The sequence below is a fragment of the Ranitomeya imitator genome, chromosome 2 (genome assembly GCF_032444005.1).
Source record: "Ranitomeya imitator isolate aRanImi1 chromosome 2, aRanImi1.pri, whole genome shotgun sequence".
Lineage (NCBI taxonomy): Eukaryota > Metazoa > Chordata > Amphibia > Anura > Dendrobatidae > Ranitomeya > Ranitomeya imitator.
This window is the reverse complement of record NC_091283.1, coordinates 49,983,588-50,008,920: the sequence shown is the minus strand read 5'-3', so window position 1 is coordinate 50,008,920 and position 25,333 is coordinate 49,983,588. Positions and strand designations below refer to the sequence as shown.

General features: G+C 45.0%; 1 protein-coding gene across 1 annotated transcript in view; it reads right to left on the bottom strand.

Annotated features, from left to right (window-relative positions):
- The window catches only part of LOC138661781 (cytochrome P450 2G1-like), a 59,861-nt gene that overhangs the window by 26,492 nt on the left and 8,036 nt on the right, over positions 1 to 25,333 (bottom strand). The window contains exons 3-7 of the mRNA XM_069746692.1: positions 24,620 to 24,782; positions 24,369 to 24,518; positions 22,673 to 22,833; positions 21,883 to 22,059; positions 13,751 to 13,892 (exon numbers count right to left, since the gene is read on the bottom strand). Of these exons, the coding sequence (XP_069602793.1) occupies positions 13,751 to 13,892; positions 21,883 to 22,059; positions 22,673 to 22,833; positions 24,369 to 24,518; positions 24,620 to 24,782 (793 nt within the window). The remainder of the gene's footprint in view (positions 1 to 13,750; positions 13,893 to 21,882; positions 22,060 to 22,672; positions 22,834 to 24,368; positions 24,519 to 24,619; positions 24,783 to 25,333) is intronic.

Below are 25,333 nucleotides of genomic sequence, written 5' to 3'. Positions count from 1 at the left end.
AAAGTCCATAGGACATCCGCCAGGAGATTGATCACATACAAATACCAGGCACTAAAAAGTTAATCTGGAGCAATGAGAATGACTTAAACACCTTGTGCACTGATCTTTTTGACAAGTCTGGGTAGAAGCGATCCAGATGTAAAGAGATAAGGCAAGGAGAAAGAGATTACCAGAGCATCGACTGCGATCGCCTGTGGGTCCCAGGACCCTGACACAAATGTTGGCACCTTGTGATTTAGTCTGGATGCCAATGAACCTACATCCAGCAGACTCCCCCCCTCGCCCACCAACAGATCTACCCAAATACTTCTGATTGAAGAGTCCACTCTCCTGCAGGTAGCTGCTGGAGACTTAAAAAGTCTGAATCCCAGTTGGCTACCTCTGATATATGGACTGAAGAAATTAGAGGAACCTTGTCCTATGCCCACTCCAGAATCCCTGTAACTTCACTCATGGCTGATGGGCTTTGCATGCCCCTTTGGTGATTGATATAGGCCACAGACATAGCATTGTCAAAATTGAACTCTTATTAGCAACCCTTGGAATAGGTGTTGCCAATGTAAAAGAGACAAATAGCACTGAGCTTCTGCATGTTGATTGGGAACAGCCTCTCCTGCCTGCTCCAAGTGCCTTGGACATTCAAGTGACAGAATTGCTCCCCTGCTGGATATACTGGCATCGTGGTAGAGCACTTGCCACTGAATGGGACGAAAAGAGTGACTATGAGTTAACAGGGGTGACGTCAACCACCACCTGAGAAACTGGCGTCAGTGCAGTGTAAGAATAGGCCGATCCAGGGACTGTATTGATCTGTCTGAAGAGGCTAGAAGGCTGTTTTGTAGAGGCCTTCACTGAAATTGAGCAAGCAGTACCACCTTGAACATCGCAACTATCTTTCCCAGGACCCTTGTGCAAAAGAAAAGACATCCTCCCAGAAAGGCATCTATTGCCAACACCAAACAATCATCTCTCAACTGATAAGGATCCAGGATGGATTCTGAAATGGGAGCAAATACACTGGGAAGGGGAAAAGGAATCTGGGTGCATCCGCTGAGAAGGTGACTGGGACAAGGAAATATCCCTTGGCCGTCTGGACCACTTTCGTAACCAAACCAGCCATATTGGTGCTAGGTGGCTGTGGGATCCAACCCACTCTCAGCAGTAAAGGTACCGTCACATTTAGCGATGCTCCAGCGATATAGACAACAATCCGACCTAAACTAGATCGCTGGAGCATCGCTGTTAGGTCGCTGTAGAGATGTCAAACACAGCAACTCCAGAACGATGCAGGAGCGATCCAGTGACGTACTTATCGTTCTCGCTGGTTGTTAGCTCCATGTAAAAACATTGCAGGCATCGTTGCTTTTGCTGTCAAACATGACGAATCACGCCGACCTGACGACCAAATAAAGTTCTGACCTTCTAGCTACGACCAACGATGTCACAGCAGGATCCTGATTGCTGCTGCGTGTCAAACACAACGAGATCGCTATCCAGGACGCTGCAACGTCACAGATCGTTGTCGCTCTCGTTGTAAAGTTGCTCAGTGTGAAGGTACATAATTGGGACTCTCTGGGCTGCAGTAGCCACTGGCAATCATTCCACAACATTAACCAGCATCCTGGACACACTGGTTAGTTCGACTACTGATTGAGCTAAATCATGAGGCCAGGCATCAGGGGCCACTTCATCTGTCATAGAGGTAGCCTGTACAGATAATAGCTTGGAAGCAGGAGGGGTACAGGCGGTACAATAGGTCTCAGACTGACTGGTGGGAAATTTACTATTACAAGTCACATAAGCATAGTAAGTGATAAGTGTGGGCTGCGCTAATGGGCATGCATGGTCCTCTTTAAACTCAGATATTATAAGTGATAGAGAAAAAGCAAAATAAAAAATATGGAAGACTCCACTAAGCAGTGACGCAAAAACTGTAAGAGTGCCCGATATCAGTCGCCAGTAGCCAACAGCCTACCACACACACATTGCAGTAATCTGTGTCCTCTTTGAGCTTGCTAATGTGGCACCCCTAGGGGTATTTGCCACAAAAATAGTTACTGACAGTAAGTACAAATACTAAAATAGCAAGACTGCACTACCACCTCCGGCCAGAAGGGGGAGCTCCAGAGACTCCCCTTGATCCATTCTGGTCTGAGAGAAGAAATGGCAGTTGGGCCAAGGAGCTGATAGTGAGAGGTCATACAGTTGAATCTCTAACAGCCCTGTGACTGTTACCAGGCCTAAATCACCGGCCTGAGGAGAAGAGGGATAGAGAAAAAGGACATTGTGAGAACCGGGTAGCATTAATCACTACCCAGAACAGGCGCAAAGACGGATACCGGATCCGTGGCTGTATTCATTATATATAATACAGCAACCGGAAAAACGTGAGGTGATATCAGCTTCACTAGGGCCGGACGCAGCAACAGACACAGAGTTCAGCGGTACTCCCAGAGGGGGTAAACCGATAAAAGGACTCGGGTTGCCCGTCGAACTAGGACCCGGAGGGGACAGATTGGGCCGGCAGCCAGTTCACATACAGCAGCAGGGCCACACAGAAATTGCGCACAATAAGAGGCGAAGACCCCGGCAGGGTCAAAGTAACTCAGAGTTCCCATACAGACTCCGGTGACAGGACTCGTTGTAAATCCTTTTATGTTAAAGTAAACTGGTTAAACGTTTCAGTGCCTCAGTCTTTCATTTGGACAATAGCCATCTATCCAGGATCAGGATCGTCACCGCTGGGAGAACCTGCTGCTGATCAAGTAAGTGCCTGTCCCCTCATGATACCCCTTACACTGTGCATTGCCTGAGGCCACAGCACCGGGTCAAGCCACCCGTGACATCCCCCTCAAGAGACAGACTCCATTGGTCCGGTGCTGGGTATCCCGGTCTCCTGGGCGTCACAATTGGCGTCACGAACAGGATCTAGCCAGCCCGTATACCGGGTATTGTGTGCCGTGATTGGAGCCCAAAACTGTGAAAACTGGGATGAAAAATCTTGAAAATTGACTTTATTAAAGAAAAATCCATTCCCCATTGAAAACTATTGAAAGTGACTTTTCCCCATTGGTTATAATGGAGTAAAGATGGCCGCCATCCCCTGAGGTAATCACTTCATAACCGTTAGGCACGAGACTGTTAATTGAGCTACGCCATCACCTGAGCCCCAGTCTAACTGAAAAACTTCAGAATCCGCCATTACAGAGCGCTGTGGGTGGGAGCAGCAGGGGGCGTGTCATTGTGGGCGGCACCAAGCTGAGCGCTCTGACATCAGAGCAAGGGGAAAATCGATCCTGCTGCACAGCGGAACGAATCTACACTATCCCGACGGAAGCGGAGGACCGGAAGGGTCCGGATTAACTAAGGGGGCACAGTATGTCGCAGCACGGAGACGCCGCAGCACTCGGCAACGCTAATGCAGCTGAAAGACAGAGTGTCAATAGAGAGTCCGGCAGCGCAGCGGTGCAAGGAGTGGTGCCCATCATGCCGGTGCTGATGCCATATACCCCGGGTGGCCCATGGCTTCCAATGTATGAAGGTGAGCCTAATACCCTTGACGATTTCAGAGAAAAGATGCTGGCCCATTTTGACATGTTCCCTGTGGGTGAAGTTCAGCGTGTTAGTCTCCTGATGATGCAGTTAAGTGGCCATGCTAAGCGAGAAGTCACAGCATGGGCAGCTGATCTAAAAGGCACTGTTGAACGCATATTTGCTGGATTAAAAGCTACATTTGAAACCACTGCCAGCAGCAAAGCTAAAATACGATTCTTTAGTTGCAAACAAAAAGCTAATGAGGGCGTGAGAGACTTTGCCTTAAACCTGCAGGAAGCCCTTAAATCACTTACACTGGCTGAACCCATTTTTAACACCGGAGCGGATAAACTGCTAAGAGATCAATTTATTGAGGGACTCTACACCCCTTCTCACCGGGGGCATGTGAGCATGCTTGTTTTTAAGAACCCTGAATTGACATTTGCCCAATTAAAGGAGAGCGCTATACGTCTCCAACTGGCAGAGGCACCTCGGGATCAGGATCCTGCGCAACTCATGGCAGAGGCACCTCAACAACAGGGAGTGCCAGTGACATCAGCTATGTCTGGGGCCATTGCTAAGCCCCTGGGGCCCAGTACTAATGAGGCTCTTCAACAAAAGCTTGACTCTTTAGCTGATGTTGTTGCTTCAATGGCTAAAACCATGCAGGAGATGAGAGGACACAAGATGGAGTTGGCAAACTGTAGAGAGGATGTTCCATGGATGAGACCCCGGAGATACCCGACATGGAGAGGACGACCCCGCGACCGCTACCAACCGGATGGACAGCCCATTTGCCGCCGTTGCCAGCAGCCGGGCCACTTTGCACGAGATTGTGATTTAAACGGGAATCCCCTGGGAATGCGGGCCGCTTCGCAGGAATGAACTTTCAAGGCCCAACACCCTGGCACGACAGGTACATCGGAGGACGACCCATTATCCCTATCGTGCTGGACGGAATTCCCCTCAACGCTTTGCTGGACACAGGTTCCCAGATTTCATCTATACCGTATATCCTTTATAAGAGGTACTGGGCTGATGCAGATATTGATAAAGGGCCCTCTGATGTTGAACTAGATATATGGGCCAGTAATGGTAAGTTGGTACCGAAACTAGGATTCAGGGAGATGACCATAAAGATTGGTAAAGTAGAACTGAAGAAACAGGGTATAATTGTTGTTGATGTTGACCGGCGGAACTGTGAACCAACTGTATTGATAGGAATGAATGTGTTAGAGAACTGCTTTTCCGAAGTCATTTCTGTCTTACAGCAAATTGCTGAAACTGCCCAATCCTGCCAGCAGAGAGTTCTCCGGAGGGAAATAAAAGTATTGATGTTAAGGCAACAGGTAGAAGTTGCAGGTGGAGAAATCGGCAGTGTGAGGGTAAGTGATCCAACGTCTATTGTAATCCCACCAAAAACAGAAATGCTGGTATGGTGTAGAGCAGCCATTGGTACTAAGGGACGAGATTATCAAGCCTTAATAGAACCAGTGTACACCGACAGCAGGCCCACTATACTCACAGCACGAGGGATAGTCGAGGTACACCGGGGACGAGTGCCGGTACGACTTTTGAACTGTGGAGAGGAAGAGGTCACTTTGCCAAGGTATGCTACAATGGCAAAGCTATATACTGTTGACAACAATGCCATCACAACCATTGAGCCCTTAGAACCAACCTGTCAGGTGGAAGGCAATGGCTCAGATGGAGAAATGGAGGATTGGTGCCAACAGCTACACGTGGGCATAAATTCAACACCTACCCATCAAAAACAAGGGGTGTATAGGCTAGTGACGGAATATGAACAAGTCTTCAGTAAATAAATACCCATTGGACTTCGGATGGATAGAAGGGGTAGAACACACAATCCCCACAGGGGACCATCCCCCAATAAAAGAAAGATATAGACCCATACCGCCCGCTCACTATCAATGTGCAAAAGATATGCTGAGGGAAATGAAACAGGCCGGGGTAATAAGAGACAGCTGTAGCCCCTGGGCGGCCCCTCTAGTGATTGTCAAAAAAAAGGACGGAACCATGAGAATGTGCGTAGACTACCGGAAGATTAATAACATCACCCATAAAGACGCCTACCCCTTGCCTAGGATAGAAGAGTCCTTAACTGCTTTGAAATCTGCTAATTATTTTTCCACCTTAGACTTAACAAGCGGGTATTGGCAAGTCCCTGTGGCTGAGAGAGATAAGGAAAAGACGGCATTCACCACACCAATGGGTCTATGTGAATTTAATCGCATGCCGTTCGGACTCTGCAACGCATCCGGTACCTTCCAGCGGCTGATGGAATGCTGCCTCGGACACAAGAACTTCGAGACCGTCCTCCTGTACCTAGATGATGTGATCGTCTACTCAAAGACTTACGAACAACACTTAATAGACCTGGCAGAAGTGTTCGAAGCCTTATCCAGGTATGGCATGAAAATCAAGCCATCCAAATGTCACCTTCTCAAGCCAAAGGTACAGTACCTGGGACACATCGTGAGTTCGGAGGGAGTAGCACCAGATCCCGAGAAAATAAGCGCCATAAGGGATTGGCCAAGACCTACCAGCGCAAAAGAAGTGAGACAATTCCTGGGATTGGTGGGTTACTATCGCAGATTTATAAAAGGATTTACCAAGTTGGCAGCACCCTTGCAAGACACCTTGGTAGGGCAGACGAAGAAACCTTCAAACCGAAACCCTCCTTTTCAGTGGAACGACGAAAGGGAAGACTCCTTTGAACAGCTAAAGAAGGCACTAACCGGAGAAGAGGTTCTGGCATACCCAGATTACCATAAACCTTTCATCCTCTACACCGATGCCAGTAATGTGGGACTAAGAGCGGTGCTGTCACAAAAGCAAGAAGGTCGGGAGAAAGTCATCGCCTTTGCAAGTAGAAAGCTCCGGCCTACTGAAAGAAATTCAGAAAATTACAGCTCCTTCAAATTGGAACTACTGGCAGTAGTTTGGGCTGTGACGGAGCGTTTCAAACACTATCTGGCCGCTGCAGAATTTATTGTCTATACTGACAACAATCCGTTGACCCACCTGGACACAGCCAAATTAGGTGCGTTAGAACAGCGATGGATAGCCCGGTTATCTAATTACAACTTCATAATCAAGTATCGAGCAGGTCGCAAGAATGGAAATGTCGATGCCCTATCCCGGATGCCACACTTGAGAGATGTAGAAGAGGAAACGGGGGAGCTTGAAGAAATTGAAATACCAGCCTTCCATCGTCCCAAGGCAAAACATCATCAGTCAAGTACCTATCAGAAACAACAAGAGGTGAATTTTAATCCGTTAGCACACCATAGATGGGCTGACACCCAAGACAGCAATCCGGCTGTGAAGTTGGTGAAGGAACTGTTGACTGAGCAAAGTGCATATCCCTATGAGGATGCCCCAGAAGAGACGCATCAACTCTGGAAAGAGAGAGGCAAAATGTTCCTGTATCAAGGGAAGCTCTGTAGAAGATACACCAATCCGAAAACACATGAATTGGTTTGGCAGATTATTGTGCCTAAACAAGATGTGAAGATGGTCCTCGAAGCTTACCATAATGGTGCTGGTCACTTCGGTTGGAAAAAGTTAGAAGTACTTCTAAGAGAAAGATTTTATTGGGTCGGGATGAGAAAATCAATCGAACAGTGGTGCAGAAATTGTGGCCCGTGTAACCTCAGAAGAAACGATCAAAAGAACCAAAGAGCACCACTGCAGCCCATAATCACCAAACAACCACTTGAACTTGTAGCCATGGACCACGTGAAGTTGACACCAAGCCGGTCCGGCTATGTCTATGCCTTGACCATCGTGGACCATTATTCACGTTTCTTGGTAGTAGTACCCGTAAAAGATCTGACAGCAAAAACAGCAGCCAAAGCGTTCCAAACGTACTTTTGTAGACCCCATGGATATCCGGAACAGGTTCTCACCGACCAAGGTACAGCCTTTGAATCAGAGATCTTCAGAGAATTCTGTAATATGTATGGTTGCAAAAAGATCCGGACGACGGCCTATCATCCACAAACAAACGGCTTATGCGAGAAGATGAACCATATTGTAATAGACCTACTAAAGACTTTACCTGAGACAGAAAGGAATCAATGGCCAGAGAAATTGCCTGACTTGGTGGATCTGTATAATCATGTCCCGGTGAGCTCCACCAACTGCACCCCAGCTTACCTTATGCGTGCAAGACCCGGCCAATTACCAATCGATCTAGAAATGGGAATTCTGAAACCAGACGCAGAAGTTCACGACTCTAATTGGGATATCCTACGGCAAAAGCAGTATCGCCAAGTGCAAGAGAGTGTGGAAAGAAGCCTTCAGCAAACTAGAGAAAGACAAGAGCGAACTTTCAACCAGAATGCTCTAGCGACCCCATTAAGACCGGGTGACCAAGTGCTCAAGAGAAATCGTCGAACCAATAAACTGGACAATCAGTGGGAAGCCGTACCCTACACAGTTTTACCAACAAGAGTGGATAATCCTAAAATGTGTCTCATTAGCAAAAACGGAGGCTTAACATCTGTACTAGTGTCAAGAGACAATCTTAAATTATGTCCGGAAGCATTGAAAGAGCCAGACGTTGTCCAGCCAGAACCAGAAGTTATTCAACCCATACAGGTTCAACCAGTAAAGGAAAAAGAAGAGGAAGTGTATCACACCTCTATAGGAGACTTTCCCAAAACCCTACTAACATACCATGGTGCAGTAGTGGTTCCCATGGTGGCCTTTTACCCAACACCGAACCCAATACCAGAAGTCCCAAGACAGGAAGAGGCTGACCCCGTACTACAGGAGGTTCCAGGCCAGGAAGAACAGATTCCTGGTCAGAGTAATCCCATTCACGGTGGACTTGCCAACTCCATAGTCGTGGAATTATCTTTAGCAGAGCGGGCAGATACTACATCCGCAGTAGACAGTAGTACACCACATGAAGAGACACCGCTATTACGTAGATCACAGCGTAGTACCCAGGGTCAATTACCGGCCAGGTATGCAGATTACCAACTATAAAGCTCATAATGTGAATTGTATATATGTTATGCCGTATATAGTTAAACAGAAAATGTAGTATAGTCATTGCTATCAGTCTGCAACGTTTAAGCCCAGTGCCTACAGAGACTTGTCTGTATGAACTTATTGCATATTCTTGAACTTTTTATCAGCCCGGAGGCACTAAATCAAAGCTCCGGAAAGACTGCTTTTTGAACTTTGCTTTTTGCTCTTTTTGAACTTTCTTTAGACTTTATATTGATAACTCCGTTGGAAAAATGGAACTAAATTCCTGGACACTAAGTACAGTGCCGTTCCTAATACCTTCAAGGATAGAACTGTATTAATGGACGCTATTTGAAGTGACTTTTTACAGAACTCTATTTTTGTTTCCTTGAGTGGTTTTTGTAACTTTTCATTTTTAAGACTCTGTACATATTAATTGTTATTTCAAAATGTTATTGTCCCACAGTCCCGGAGTACTGTTCTTAACTAAGGGGGAATGTGGCACCCCTAGGGGTATTTGCCACAAAAATAGTTACTGACAGTAAGTACAAATACTAAAATAGCAAGACTGCACTACCACCTCCGGCCAGAAGGGGGAGCTCCAGAGACTCCCCTTGATCCATTCTGGTCTGAGAGAAGAAATGGCAGTTGGGCCAAGGAGCTGATAGTGAGAGGTCATACAATTGAATCTCTAACAGCCCTGTGACTGTTACCAGGCCTAAATCACCGGCCTGAGGAGAAGAGGGATAGAGAAAAAGGACATTGTGAGAACCGGGTAGCATTAATCACTACCCAGAACAGGCGCAAAGACGGATACCGGATCCGTGGCTGTATTCATTATATATAATACAGCAACCGGAAAAACGTGAGGTGATATCAGCTTCACTAGGGCCGGACGCAGCAACAGACACAGAGTTCAGCGGTACTCCCAGAGGGGGTAAACCGATAAAAGGACTCGGGTTGCCCGTCGAACTAGGACCCGGAGGGGACAGATTGGGCCGGCAGCCAGTTCACATACAGCAGCAGGGCCACACAGAAATTGCGCACAATAAGAGGCGAAGACCCCGGCAGGGTCAAAGTAACTCAGAGTTCCCATACAGACTCCGGTGACAGGACTCGTTGTAAATCCTTTTATGTTAAAGTAAACTGGTTAAACGTTTCAGTGCCTCAGTCTTTCATTTGGACAATAGCCATCTATCCAGGATCAGGATCGTCACCGCTGGGAGAACCTGCTGCTGATCAAGTAAGTGCCTGTCCCCTCATGATACCCCTTACACTGTGCATTGCCTGAGGCCACAGCACCGGGTCAAGCCACCCGTGACATCCCCCTCAAGAGACAGACTCCATTGGTCCGGTGCTGGGTATCCCGGTCTTCTGGGCGTCACACTAACCCACAAAGAGGAAGATGCCGAGGTGCTCCTGTGTCCCACACTATTTCAAAGCGCCATAGTTGAAGCCTGGAATAGTAATCGGTGGAGCCAGGGGGACAGGAAACCGGCAGGCTGAGGCACTGCCCCTGATAGGCTGCAAGCCTGGCCTCTCCGTTCGGCCAAGAGTAACATGGCCGCTATTTGGCTGGAAACATTCAGCCCATTGTTTGGCTGCAACTGCCCACCTGCAAAATGGGCGAGCGCTCCCACGACCATGCCATATGTCAAGACCCCACCTACAATAGATACTGCAATCCAGCCAGCATCACTGTAATGCTCCACTCCTTGCAAGTTTAACCCTGAGCCACTAAGGCTGAGGAACAAGCTGGGTGAGTAGGACCCCCAGCAGCAGCACCTGCCCCATATGCAGCTTTTGTTATCACCACCCCAAAAACATGGAGAAAAAGGGGGGAAAAGATGGAGATGGTGGAAGGGTGTTTACGGGCTCATTACAGGGTTATAGTTACGTGTCCTGAAGTTCTGGATTCCTTTATCCTCTTCTCTATGCAACAACAGTTATGTGGGGTGGGAGGCAAGTGCTAGTTGGCTTACAGACCTCTGGCTTACTACCTGCATTGACCTGTCAGAGTACCTTAGTCCGGCCATACCGACGCAAGAGAACACGACTGAACAGTTACAGCCTGTACTCTCAGTCACTTTAAGGGTGAAACAGAATGCACAATTACACTCTGCTACCCTGAGATATTCATCTGAAAAACAAAAAACAAAGTGATTAGTGCCTAACATAAGACAGGTCTCTAACAAACCATTCCTCCAGCTAACAGTACACTAAACTGAGCAAGCTTTCTCCAGCAGGCAGGGTAAACTCTACTGGGGAGGAGACATAGTAACATAGTTAGTAAGGCCGAAAAAAGACATTTGTCCATCCAGTTCAGCCTATATTCCATCATAATAAATCCCCAGATCTACGTCCTTCTACAGAACCTAATAATTGTATGATACAATATTGTTCTGCTCCAGGAAGACATCCAGGCCTCTCTTGAACCCCTCGACTGAGTTCGCCATCACCACCTCCTCAGGCAAGCAATTCCAGATTCTCACTGCCCTAACAGTAAAGAATCCTCTTCTATGTTGGTGGAAAAACCTTCTCTCCTCCAGACGCAAAGAATGCCCCCTTGTGCCCGTCACCTTCCTTGGTATAAACAGATCCTCAGCGAGATATTTGTATTGTCCCCTTATATACTTATACATGGTTATTAGATCGCCCCTCAGTCGTCTTTTTTCTAGACTAAATAATCCTAATTTCGCTAATCTATCTGGGTATTGTAGTTCTCCCATCCCCTTTATTAATTTTGTTGCCCTCCTTTGTACTCTCTCTAGTTCCATTATATCCTTCCTGAGCACCAGTGCCCAAAACTGGACACAGTACTCCATGTGCGGTCTAACTAGGGATTTGTACAGAGGCAGTATAATGCTCTCATCATGTGTATCCAGACCTCTTTTAATGCACCCCATGATCCTGTTTGCCTTGGCAGCTGCTGCCTGGCACTGGCTGCTCCAGGTAAGTTTATCATTAACTAGGATCCCCAAGTCCTTCTCCCTGTCAGATTTACCCAGTGGTTTCCCGTTCAGTGTGTAATGGTGATATTGATTCCTTCTTCCCATGTGTATAACCTTACATTTATCATTGTTAAACCTCATCTGCCACCTTTCAGCCCAAGTTTCCAACTTATCCAGATCCATCTGTAGCAGAATACTATCTTCTCTTGTATTAACTGCTTTACATAGTTTTGTATCATCTGCAAATATCGATATTTTACTGTGTAAACCTTCTACCAGATCATTAATGAATATGTTGAAGAGAACAGGTCCCAATACTGACCCCTGCGGTCTCCACTGGTCACAGCGACCCAGTTAGAGACTATACCATTTATAACCACCCTCTGCTTTCTATCACTAAGCCAGTTACTAACCCATTTACACACATTTTCCCCCAGACCAAGCATTCTCATTTTGTGTACCAACCTCTTGTGCGGCACGGTATCAAACGCTTTGGAAAAATCGAGATATACCACGTCCAATGACTCACTGTGGTCCAGCCTATAGCTTACCTCTTCATAAAAACTGATTAGATTGGTTTGACAGGAGACAATTTTATTTAATTGCAATAATAGTGCTAGCCTCTAGAAAATCTAGTGAGTGACATGATGTCACCTGAGAGCAGTGGCTTATTGATGAAACTGGCTTTCGTTGTTTCTCTGCAGAATGTAGAAAACCATTTATGGCAAAAAGTAATTTGCCCATGGGGTTGAAGACTTCTTACGGACCAAGGCTATGTTCCCATCTTAGTAATGGCTTTCTGATGGAGGGTCTGTTAAGATTTCCATCACTGTTTATTCTTGAGTGCACAATGCAGCACTTCTCTTGCCTTCAACATGACCTAAAGGACTTTTTCATGAATGCTTTTAATCATTTATCCACAAGATAGGGATCAATGTTTGATTGCTAAAAACCCTCAAATACATTAAGGTACCTTTACACTGAGTAACCCTTGAACGATAACGATAGCGATCTATGACGTTGCAGCGTCCCGGATAGTGATCTTGTTGTGTTTGACACGCAGCAGCGATCAGGATCCTGCTGCGACATCGCTGGTCGGAGCTAGAAGGCAAGAACTTTATTTCGTCACCCGCTGTCATCGGTGGATCGGCGTGTGTGACTTGTAACCAGGGTAAACATTGGGTTACTAAGCGCAGGGCCGCGCTTAGTAACCCGATGTTTATCCTGGTTACCATTGTAAATGTAAAAAAAAAAAAAAACAATACATACTCACATTCCGGTGTCTGTCACGTCCCCCGCCGTCACCTTACCGCACTGACTGTGTCAGCGCCGGCCGGCCGTAAAGCAGAGCACAGCGGTGACGTCATGATGTCACCACTGTGCTCTGCTTTACGGCCGGCCGGCGCTGACAGTCAGTGCGGGAAGGTGACGGCGGGGGACGTGACAGACATCGGAATGTGAGTATGTAGTGTTTTTTTTTTTACATTTACAATGATAACCAGGATAAACATCGGGTTACTAAGCGCGGCCCTGCACTTAGTAACCCGATGTTTACCCTGGTTACCCGGGGACTTCGGCATCGTTGGTCGCTGGAGAGCTGTCTGTGTGACAGCTCTCCAGCGACCACATGATGACTTACCAACGATCACGGCCAGGTCTTATTGCTGGTCGTGATCGTTGGTAAATCTTTCAGTGTAATGGTACCTTTAGACTAATGTCGGCTGAACCTGCTGATATTGACAGGTTTGTCTGATGGTCTATTGTTTTTGGCAGCACCATCGACTGATTTATCGGGAGAAATGTTGATAGTTCTTGCCCAATTTCGGACTGCCGATTGCATTGTTCTCCTGGAGGTAAGTCACTGGCCGACATGTCAGTTAGTAGCTTTCTCAAAAAAAGACCGGAGCGCTTGGCCAAACGAGCGCTCCTGTCTATGGGCGAGTCGACTGAGATGGCTGTCGGCCAAATGACCGGCCGAAGCATCGCTGAGCCTACAGCCATTTAATGTATATGGCCAGCCTAAGAGTGCTACTACTGGGACACCACCAATCTCTAAATCTGGTATCCAGATCTCCCATTCCTCCTCACTGCTTTCAGGATTGCGTAGAACAAATGGTCATGCACCATCACTTCGGCACCTTTCAGTGTTTATGGGATACTCTTGGATAGTGGCTAGTTACCTCCATCACTCTCATAGACATGAATGGAGAGTCTCCAGTAGAAACACATTTTCTATACATCTTACTCTATACATCTACCTTGAACATCAGCATGCTTGAGCAACATTCTTAAGCCGTGTCTTAACGTAGAGCTTGTGGTTTCTGTTCCAGCAAAGAAGAGATTCAAAACACTGACAAACATGTTGTCAAAATGGAATTCTGTATTAGGGTTTCCTTTTTCCTATGGGTACAAATGAAAAAAAAAGGTTGAATGGAGGCATCTAACACATGGAGTATGTATCACTTATGTATGTGCAATATTATTAATCATATCACAGAGAAGTTAATCCTTAGACATGTAGTGATACAGAGGTATGTTTTTTTTTATTTTGTTCAGGTTCTGAGGATTATCAATTCCTAGTATCAGCCCATCTATCACAACACAAGTACTGGTAATCTAAAAGCAATCAAATATTTTATAGAATGTCAAATGTTTTGTAAGCTTTGAAGAAATCCATCTTTGGAGCTTTTGTGACTCAAAATGTTTTGCTTTATCTGCTCCAATAACGGTCATACCCATCAAACATCTATTGACTTCACCATTTACCTAAGTACTTTAGAACAGAAAATGACCGATTATTTTACCTGTTATTGACAATCAGGGGCGGATTATCAGAAGGTCAATATGGGCGGTAGCCCAGGGCCCAGTGGTCTGGGGGGGCCCTGGGCTACCGCACAGATTGACCCTCCACTAATTGTCTGAATGCCCGCCGGCATTTGTGTGCCCCCGGACCCGGTGGGCAGAGAGAGGGGGCCCGCATTGGTTGGGAGGTGCGTGTATCAGCCGGTCAGCTGAGAGCTCCGAGTCCCTGCACCAGGCCTGCACAGCAGCACACCACATAATGGCTGCTCTGTGCACAGGACCTGTGATGAGGTCACAGGATGGGAGGAGTCAGGGGTCACATGATCGGGAGGAGGACCTCCGTGTACAGGACTTTGCTGGTTGCCATGGCGGCGGAGGAGGGTAAGGCAGCGTATGTGAGGTCAGGAGGTGTTTACAGGGTGGATGTAGCAGAGCCGTGTGTGTACGAGGTGTATGGATCAGAGCAGCGTGTGAAAGGTCTATGGAGCGGAGTCGTGTGTGTACGATGTGTACGGAGCCGTGTGCATGAGGTGTACAGAGCGCAGCCGCGTGTGTACGAGGTGTACGGAGCACAGCCGCGTGTGTACAAGGTGTACGGAGCGCAGCCGCGTGTGTACGAGGTGTACGGAGCCATGTGTACAAGGTGTACGGAGCACAGCCGCATGTGTACAAGGTGTACGGAGCGGAGTCGTGTGTAAGAGGTGTACGGAGCCATGTGTACAAGGTGTACGGAGCACAGCCGCATGTGTACAAGGTGTACGAAGCACAGCCGCGTGTGTACGAGGTGTACGGAGCCGTGTGCATGAGGTGTACAGAGCGCAGCCGCGTGTGTACGAGGTGTACGGAGCAGAGCAGCGTGTGTATGAGGTGTACGGAGCGGAGTCGTGTGTACAAGGTGTACGGAGCACAGCCGCGTGTGTACGAGGTGTACGGAGCACAGCCGCGTGTGTACGAGGTGTACGGAGCGCAGCTGCATGTGTACGAGGTGTACGGAGCCATGTGTACAAGGTGTACGGAGCACAGCCGCATGTGTACAAGGTGTACGGAGCGGAGTCGTGTGTACAAGGTGTACGGAGCACAGCCGCGTGTGTACGAGGTGTACGGAGCACAGCCGCGTGTGTACGAGGTGTACGGAGCGCAGCCGCGTGTGTACGAGGTGTACGGAGCCATGTGTACAAGGTGTACGGAGCACAGCCGCATGTGTACAAGGTGTACGGAGCGGAGTCGTGTGTAAGAGGTGTACGGAGCCATGTGTACAAGGTGTACGGAGCGCAGCCGCGTGTGTACGAGGTGTACGGAGCGGAGTTGTGTGTAAGAGGTGTACGGAGCCATGTGTACAAGGTGTACGGAGCACAGCCGCATGTGTACAAGGTGTACGGAGCGGAGTCGTGTGTAAGAGGTGTACGGAGCCATGTGTACGAGGTGTATGGAGCACAGCCGCGTGTGTACGAGGTGTACGGAGCGGAGCCGTGTGTACGAGGTGTACGGAGCGGAGCCGTGTGTACGAGGTGTACGGAGCACAGCCGTGTGTGTATGAGGTGTACGGAGCACAGCCACGTGTGTATGAGGTGTACGGAGTAGTGCCGTGTGTGTACGAGATGTATGGAGAGGAGCCGTATGTGTATGAGGTGTACGCAGCGGAGCTGTGTGTGTGCAAGGTATGCGGAGCAGTGTGTGCAATGTGTATGGAGCGGAGCGGTGTGTGTATGAGGTGTACGGAGTAGTGCCGTGTGTACGAGATGTATGGAGCGGAGCCGTGTGTGTATGAGGTGTATGGAGCGGAGCCGTGTATGAGGTGTATGGAGCGGAGCTGAATGTGTACGGAGCGGAGCCGTGTGTGTATGAGATGTATGGAGTGGAGCCGTGTGTACGGAGCGGAGCAGTGTATGCAAAGTTTACGGAGCGCAGCCGCGTGTGTAGGAGTAGCTATGTGTGGCCATTATCATGTGCGGCCAATATACAGTAAGGAGCATCATGTGTGGCCATTATACAGTATGGAGCATCATGTGCGGTCATTATACAGTATTATTGATCATCATGTGTGGTCATTATACAGTATGGAGAATCATGTGGGGCCATTATACAGTATTGAGCATCATGTGGGGTCATTATACAGTATTGAGCATCATGTGGGGCCATTATACAGTATTGAGCATCATGTGGGGTCATTATACAGTATTGAGCATCATGTGGGGCCATTATACAGTATTGAGCATCATGTGGGGTCATTATACAGTATTGAGCATCATGTGGGGCCATTATACAGTATTGAGCATCATGTGGGGTCATTATACAGTATTGAGCATCATGTGTGGCCATTATACAGTATTGAGCATCATGTGGGGCCATTATACAGTATTGAGCATCACGTGGGGTCATTATACAGTATTGAGCATCATGTGGGGCCATTATACAGTATGGAGCATCATGTGTGGCCATTATACAGTATTGAGCATCATGTGGTCATGTGGGGTCGTTATACAGTATGGAGCACTGTGTGGCCATTATACAGTATTGAGCATCATGTGGGGCCATTATACAGTATTGAGCATCACGTGGGGTCATTATACAGTATTGAGCATCATGTGGGGCCATTATACAGTATGGAACATCATGTGTGGCCATTATACAGTATTGAGCATCATGTGGTCATGTGGGGTCGTTATACAGTATGGAGCACTGTGTGGCCATTATACAGTATCGAGCACTGTGTGGCCATATTTTTTTTTTATAATTATTCTTTATGAACAGTGTGATCAGCAGTGCTAAATGGGTGTGGTTGAGACATGGATATGGGTGTGACTAGTGAATGGGTGTGGTCAGAGGTGTGTCCCAAAATTTGCTGCGGCGCGCGTTGCGAGCCGCAAACTTTGTCCCTCTTTCCCAACTTCAAAAGTTGGGAGGTATGGTAATATGTGGTCTGGAAATGGTGCGGTGGTATTTGTCCCTTGTATGTGCTATTATTCGATCACTGTGGTTGTAATTTGTGGTCTGGTCATGGTGCCGTGGTATTTGTTCCTTGTATGTGATATTATTGGTCAAGATATACCTAAATTGTATTGCAGATTTTAACAAATATTTCCTAGGTTACAGTACAGTAGGGCCCGGCCCTTTTTCTGGAATAATCTGGTTCGGGTATATCATGACCCCCGTCACATGACCCGCGTCACATGACCGGGGGGGCCCACAGTGTGTGAACAGCCCGGGGCCCTGGCTACCCTTAATCCACCCCTGTTGACAATTTTCTCCTTAGAAATGAAATTATATCAGCAATCAGGATCATTTTAGGAAAACAATAAAACTGGTTTTGTCCAGCAAAAATAAAATATGTGGACTGAAAAAAGTAAAAACAAAAAAATGAACTCACCATAAAAAGGCTTTGGTCATGATACCTTAATATAGCGATAAAGTTTTTTAATTGAAGGAAATCCACCCAAGGAAGGTAGCAGTCCGCTGCCGAAAAGCGTAGTGGTTTAATAAAAGATTTGTTTACCACTAATCTATTGCAGTGTGCTCTATAGCCATAGCGCTCCTTAACCCTGCTGTTCTGTTCGGGTCATAGTGACCCGAACAGACTTTTTGCGGCCCTGTAGATTTTTTTCTATAAGTCTCTAAAACTTGAGACTCCTTGACTTTTCCTCATTTGGGGGGACCTACCTATGAGTATTTTTTTTTTTTTTCGTTTACTTTTTGCTACACGCAAAAAGTTACACTTGTTGTGTTCGGGTCATAGTGACCCGACATCGTTTTTTAGAGCTGTGAGGCCATATTTTCAGTGAAATAAAGGAGTTATAACCTCAGTTGGGTCTATTTATTGCATCTACTATTATATATCAATTGATTTATTTCCTAAATTATTTCAATGGGGTCGTACACGCGCTCTACCGGGGGTATGCATTGAGATCTGCGCACCATAAAAATGGCTTTATATTGATTATTTTTGGTGCGCAGTCTATTCTAAAATGTAGAGTGCATCCGGAGAGATCACTAGGTGTGCACTACACATGTATATTATGCGCAGAACGGACTGCTCAGAACGCGCTGTCTAAGACGTTTTTTGTTTGTAAAGCTGAGCTGTAAAGTCTTGCAAATATTTTTTTTTTGCTAAGTAAGTCTGTCTTCCTTGCTTATCTGCTTGTTTTCAGAAGGGTTCTTATCTTCTCTGCTCTTATCAGTACACATATGCTAGCCCAGACATGTTACCTTTCAGTTTCTTTGGAGAGCAGCTGTGTGCTTCTACCCCCATGGCCTCTTCCGGCATCAAAAGAAAAAGATGCAGCTATTGCCCTTCTACTTGTGACAACAAGACGAGTATAACATGTTCTGGCTGTAAAACATTTCTATGCAAAAATCATGTGTATTGTTTTTCATGCAAGAATCCGTAAATTTATATGATCATGTAAATATATTCACATTGTAATGTTTATTATCTTTAATTTTTTTATCACAAAATGTTTGATTTGATTGTTTTGTTTTGTTTTGTTTTTACAAAATATGTGCAGTTTTCTATTTTCGTTTTGCTCATTGGATGGATCTGTTTTTTCAGAATAAAAACAAAAAAAAAAAAAGATTTCTAGTTCATTTTTCTTTTTTTTTTTTTACTACCAAACATGTTCACAAACAGTCTAGTAAGCAAAAAGTATTAAAAAAATGGAGTTAGAGTGTCTAAAATCAAGGTTTAATAAGCCGGGTCATAGTGACCCGGAACAGTACAAGTGTATAGTAAATGTGAACAAAACAGCAGGGTTAAATTGACCACATTTTTTCCAAAAAACACTGACATCCTTATAAAGCTGTTTGGTCTTGCCCATGTTGTAGAGGTCAGAGTCTGACTGATTAATTGAGTCTGTGGATAGGAGTCTTTTATAAAGGTGACTATGCAAGATAGCTGTCTTTAATGCAGTTAATGAGTTGATAAGGAGCGTCTATCTGGTCTGTAGGAGCTCCGCTCAGCAGAGACAGACCTATGGTCCTACAGCTTGTAGACTGACATGTTATAGTGTGCTGTGTATGAAGAGGGAAGACCACATGACATCAGATAATATGTCCTAAGGACTAATGCAATGAGAAGAGATATTGGATGGAGAGATTTGACAGAGACTTTTGAGCGATTGGAAATCAGGCCAGACAGGCCACCTAAACGGTACAGAACTTAACCCAGGGAGAGTAGAACACCCACTTAAAGGGGATTAAACATGAATGAATTGTATGAGCAGAACTTTAGTGTACTACAGTGAAAGGGAACTCAATTGTGAGTACTGAAAGGAAGCAATAGTCACCATATTGGGACTTAAAGTCTCCTACGGAGAACAGATGACGTTCAAGGTTTTAGTGAGGAGTCATATTGACGTACCTCAAGCAAAGGGGTCTTCATTAGTCAGTTGGGAACTGAAAGTAGCAGGGAGTGGCCGTAGCATTACACTTCGACCCATGCAACCATCTTATGGGAGGACAAAGTCTGCCATAATTGTTTGCTGGATTATTATGAGATGCAAGAGCATGAAGTGCAATAGAAATGAAAGAGTTATTAAATATAACTGAGAAGTGTTCATGCCTGATCCATGCAAGAGATACCTTTGTGAAGAAACCTATTACCAGATGTACATAGTTTGCATCAAAGTCATGTTCAGTAAAAACAAGTTTAATGTTGGACTTTGGCCTCCCTCAATTCATTCCCTAATATCTTGTCTTGGCCTGCTCTATCTAACCATGCAGTCTGGAGAGATGGATCACCAAGCTAACAGGATGAACACACACAGCCAGCATCCCTATTTTCATGTAGAATGCCAGGGGCGTCGAAGACATGTAACTTGCCCATGGCTACCACCCCGCGCCACGTTGCATACCCTTTACATGTCATATGGTTTGGTGTGCATTCTGCATGAGTATGTGCAGTGTATGGGCGCAGTGGAAAATCTATAGGTTCATACAGCATCTTGTAAGGGCTCAGTGCTTTTGCTTGCTGATATGAGCACTTCTCCAAAGTCTTCAAGGCTGTCTCACAAAATCAGTTCTGTATATCACTACTATTTCTCATTTTACATGTCAAAAACTTACAAATACTCCCCATTTTGATACAGGAAAGATATATATCTTGGTACCGTGTTAGCCAGTAGATAGAAAAATATTTAGAATTGAGAGTCCTCAGTGGTTGATACCTTTTAATGGCTAACTGAAAAGATGGTAACAAATTGCAAGCTTTTGAGACTACACAGGTCTCTTCATCAGGCAAAGACTAAAGGTACCTTCACACTGAACGATATCGCTAGCGATCCGTGATGTTGCAGCGTCCTGGCTAGCGATATTGTTCAGTTTGACAGGCAGCAGCGATCAGGATCCTGCTGTGCCATCATTGGTCGGTGCAGAAAGTCCAGAACTTTATTTAGTTGCTGGACTTCCTGCAGACATCGCTGAATCGGCGTGTGTGACGCCGATTCAGCGATGTCTTCACTGGTAACCAGGGTAAACATCAGGTTACTAAGTGCAGGGCCGCGCTTAGTAACCCGATGTTTACCGTGATTACCAGCGTAAAAGTAAAAAAAAAAAAAAACACTACATACTTACCTTCCGGTGACTGTCCTCCGGCGCTGTGCTTCTCTGCACTGTGAGCGCCGGCCAGCCGGAAAGCAGAGCACAGCAGTGACGTCACCGCTGTGCTTTCCGGCCGGCGCTCACAGTCAGTGCAGAGAAGCAGAGCGCCAGGGGACAGACAGCGGAAGGTAAATATGGAGTGTTTGTTTTTTTTTACTTTTACGCTGGTAACCATGGTAAACATCGGGTTACTAAGCATGGTCCTGCACTTAGTAACCCGATGTTTACCCTGGTTACCAGGGGACCGTCATCGTTGGTCGCTGGAGAGCTGTCTGTGTGACAGCTCTCCAGCGACCAAACAGCGACGCTGCAGCGATCGGGATCGTTGACTGGATCGCTGCAGCGTCGCTAAATGTGACGGTACCTTAAAACAAATTTTGAAGAATCACATATTTATGCACAACATAGCACAGAGAAAAAAAGGGGGGGAAACCATGGATAAGACAGGTGACATGAAGCAGAATTACCATGAGTGATAAACAGTTATGTCCACAAATATTGGGCCAGCTCTTAGATAAGAATTGTTTTATTGTCCTCTGATTAGGGTCTCTGTTGTGATGACCCCTCATAGTCTGAGGGGCAAGTTCCTTAGTTGATGTAAAAATACATAAATCCGTGCGACACATTTATTCCTGCATTAAGACTGTCAATGGTCATCAGTTTATATTCCCAGACTCTTCTGTATCTCTGAGATTTGAAGCTACCTTTTAACACAAGTAATTTCATGTCCATAATGTTATGAATAGGGAGACAAAAATGTATTGCCACAGGTAGATACATTTTTGTCTGTGCTGTGTTGTGCATAAATATGTGATTCTTCAGAATTTATTTTAGTCTTAGCCTGATGAAGAGATCTGAGTAGTCTCGAAAGCTTGCAATTTGTTACCATCTTTTCAGTTAGCCATTAAAAGGTATCAACCACTGAGGACTCTTAATTCTAAATATTTTTTTAAATACTCCCCACTAACTTTATCTATTCCCATGATAAATTCCTTACCTCCTTCATCTTGATAAGAAAACAATCTATAAAATCCCTGGCACAGTTTGGATCCAGTGTCTCCTGATGATCCTTCACCTTATCCTGTACGAATGCTTTCAGAGCTTTTACATTTTGGTATACTCTCTGATGTGGTCCTGGAATTTTGTTAAGGAGTTGGGGGAATGAGTTAAGTAGCTGTAAAAAAAGAGAAAAACCAATACTCTGAAAACTTGCTGAAGACAACCAGATGAAACCATCTCCACCTATTTTGCATTTTTTAGGATGCTATAGTCCCAAAGGTTTTAGTTGACAAAAGTCTCCTCTTGTAATTACAACATTGGCATCAAAGTTGTGGACAAAAGTTGTGACACATATTTGAATCACAAATTTGGGAGCAGTGAGGGCTGTTCTTCATTTTCTAAGACATCATGGGAACACATGAGCTAGCTTATCTACCAACATCATAAAAAATCTTTTAACGCAGCCTACTACATTGCTTTTTAGGTAACTACCGGTCAATGTTTATGTATTTTAAGCTAGTTTTAGTATATTTTAGTTTAATTACTACTTTTTTTTAATTTTGATTTTAAATATTACTTTTGTGGCTTTACTTTTGTACCACGATTGGCTTCAGTCTGCCTAGTGGTTATTTGCACTCTTTGCCATCATGCGTGGCCAAGATATGATCAAATACTGAAAATGCCAAGAACTCCTGTAAAAATTTCAGATCCCTTAAAAATTCCTTTCACATGAAAGATGTAAATGAGAAAATGAATCTAGAAAAGAAATCCAGAAGAAAGTGGCTTACCTGTCCTGTTCTGGAGTTTATTGTAGAGAAAGTATCTTTTATCAATGCAAGAAGTCTAAGAAATTTCTTGTCTTCATATTCAAAACGTTCACCATAAACAATGGAACATATCACGTTGGAAACCGCCAGGGTCAAAAAGTATGTTGGATCACAAGGCCGGCCTGGGAAAAGGTTAAAAACATATAAAGACATGTGCATCCGCTTTTTATCATAAAGGTTAAAATTATGTGCCAGTTGACTACGTATTATCTGCTATCTATTTATTTCTTATTTTTTCTCTCTTTATAGTCTAAAACCAGGAACAGACATACCATAGGTGCAACCTGTACAGTATGTAGATGTAAGGGTACTTCCAAATTGTGCATTATGATGAGCTATTTGGACTGCAAACGGCCCATGAACTGTTCTTGCCCAGGGGCCCTCTTCTGTCTGTGTCCACTCCTGGTGTTCAGTTTTTCTGATGGAGCGCTAATACCTCACATAGACTTTTCCCTCTGGCTGCATCTTTACAATTATTCACTCTTTGGCTTCCCTGGTGCTGACTAGACCTCAATAGAGATGAGCAGATCTTTTGGAATTCAAATTTGCTGACTTTACTGAATTTTTCATAAAATTTTGATTTCTGATTAATAAAGAGCTTACATGCTACAGAAGAGAGAGTGTCCCACCTATCATAAGAACTTACACTATACAGGAGAAAGAGAGGAGCCTGCTGACCATAAGAGTTTACACTCTAGAGGAGAGAGAAGATCCTGCTGATCATAAGAGCTTATACCCTACAGAAGTGAGAGGACCACACTGATCTCAAGAGCTTATATTCTACAAGAGAGAGACAGATGACTCAGTTCACCATAGGAGCTTACAGTTACCAGAGAAAAAGAGAGAGGACCTCACTAATCATAAGAGCTTGCACTCTACAGGAGAGATACATACTCAGTGTCACTGGGGATGGATAACAACTCTGCCTTACAAATTGTGCTCCACTGGGAACCACTAATCTGTGAAGAACTAGGTACTGACCACCACTGTACAAGGTATGATAGTCTGTTAGATAGCTGCAGGGCATCATGGGGAGGCCTGCGCAGCCCCACATAGAGACATTGACTGCTCTCTGATACTTCAGCAGTGTGGGAAATTGTGTTGGCCAACTTTTTTTTGTGAACTGCAAATAGAATCTCAAAATGTTCAAATTCATATGAAACCACAAATTTCTGGATATTCTACTCAAACTTGGTCCTTCATGGATCGATCCGCTCATCTTCAAGTGTCAAGTGAAGTCATAATGTTTCTCAAAAGAACTGGTGAGCACCATAGGTTTTTAAGAGTAAAGAAGACTAAAGATAAATTAGAAGACGGAAGGTGAAAGGCGGACGTGATCCAGTGAAGACCTCTGTGGGGAGCTGCTGCATGAGGATAGCTAAAGACTAAGATAAGCATTACATTTCAATTTTTGAACTCATTCTGGACCATGAAGAAAAAAAATATAAATCAGAAGGCAATTATTTTGCTTGATTTGAGTGAATCAAATTCTAAAAAAAATATCAGGTTCTAGCAAATCTGATTTTTTTTTGTGAATTCAGAAATTTGAAAATTTGATTTGCCTCAAATTGATTTGCTCATCTCTTTTCAATATCATTGTCAAAATCATGCATTTCTTCCAGAGGAAGTGTCTCTTGTTAGGTTTCTACTTACTAACCTTTCATTTTGCTAAACTCATCTTTTAGGTACTGGGCTTCTTCTTGAATCCGTTCCTCAAGACTTCTTTTCCCCATTCCAAAATTTCTCAGGGTAGTGAGGGAAAAGCGACGGAGCTGCTTCCAGCGTTCTCCATTGCTTAAAATAATTCCTATTGAAACAAGAGATTGAATATGCGAGAGGAACATTTTAATTCACAAATTCCATCTATAGCCTGCAATCAAAGAATGGATGCTAAGATATAATACTTACCAAAAGTTTTAAACAAAATTTCAATAGCAGGAATTCTCCCTCTTTGGCTGAAGATGTGAGCATTGTCTATTAACGCCTCCTTAACTGCATCACATCCGTGAAGTATGACCACTCTCCTGGGACCCAAATAAACAGTGAATACATCTCCATAAATTTTGGCAAGCTATAGCAAAGAAAGAAGACAATATGTATATTAAAGTCTTTCTATGTATAGAGTTTGTCAATGTTCACACTGGAGGCTTTGTTTTTTCTTGTACATATATCTCAATAGCTCATACCTATGGAATAAGCTTTGGATTTTTGAGAACAGTTTATAAGAAAACATTTTTAAACATTTAGTCTTTAAGATGATGTACAAGTAAATGACAGTTTCTCCAAAGCTACACTTCTGTTTCTTGAACTCTTTTTTTGTACTTATCACTATGCGGGGAATCAGTGCTTATGGCATTACGCAATATAATCCACTAGTTTGGATTAATGTGAAGAGCATGTAGTTTGGACATCGCTATTTTGGTCTCATCTGATCAGAGCATCTTCTTCCCCATGCCATATAGGAGATGCAGTTAGCATATATTAGAAGGTGCTTTACTCTGTAGAGGCCAAAGTAGATCTTTTTGGCCTTCATGCAAACCGATTTGGTGGAAAACTAACATTGCATGTCACCCTGAAAACACGATCCCCACCATTAAACATGGTGGTGGCAGCATCATGCTG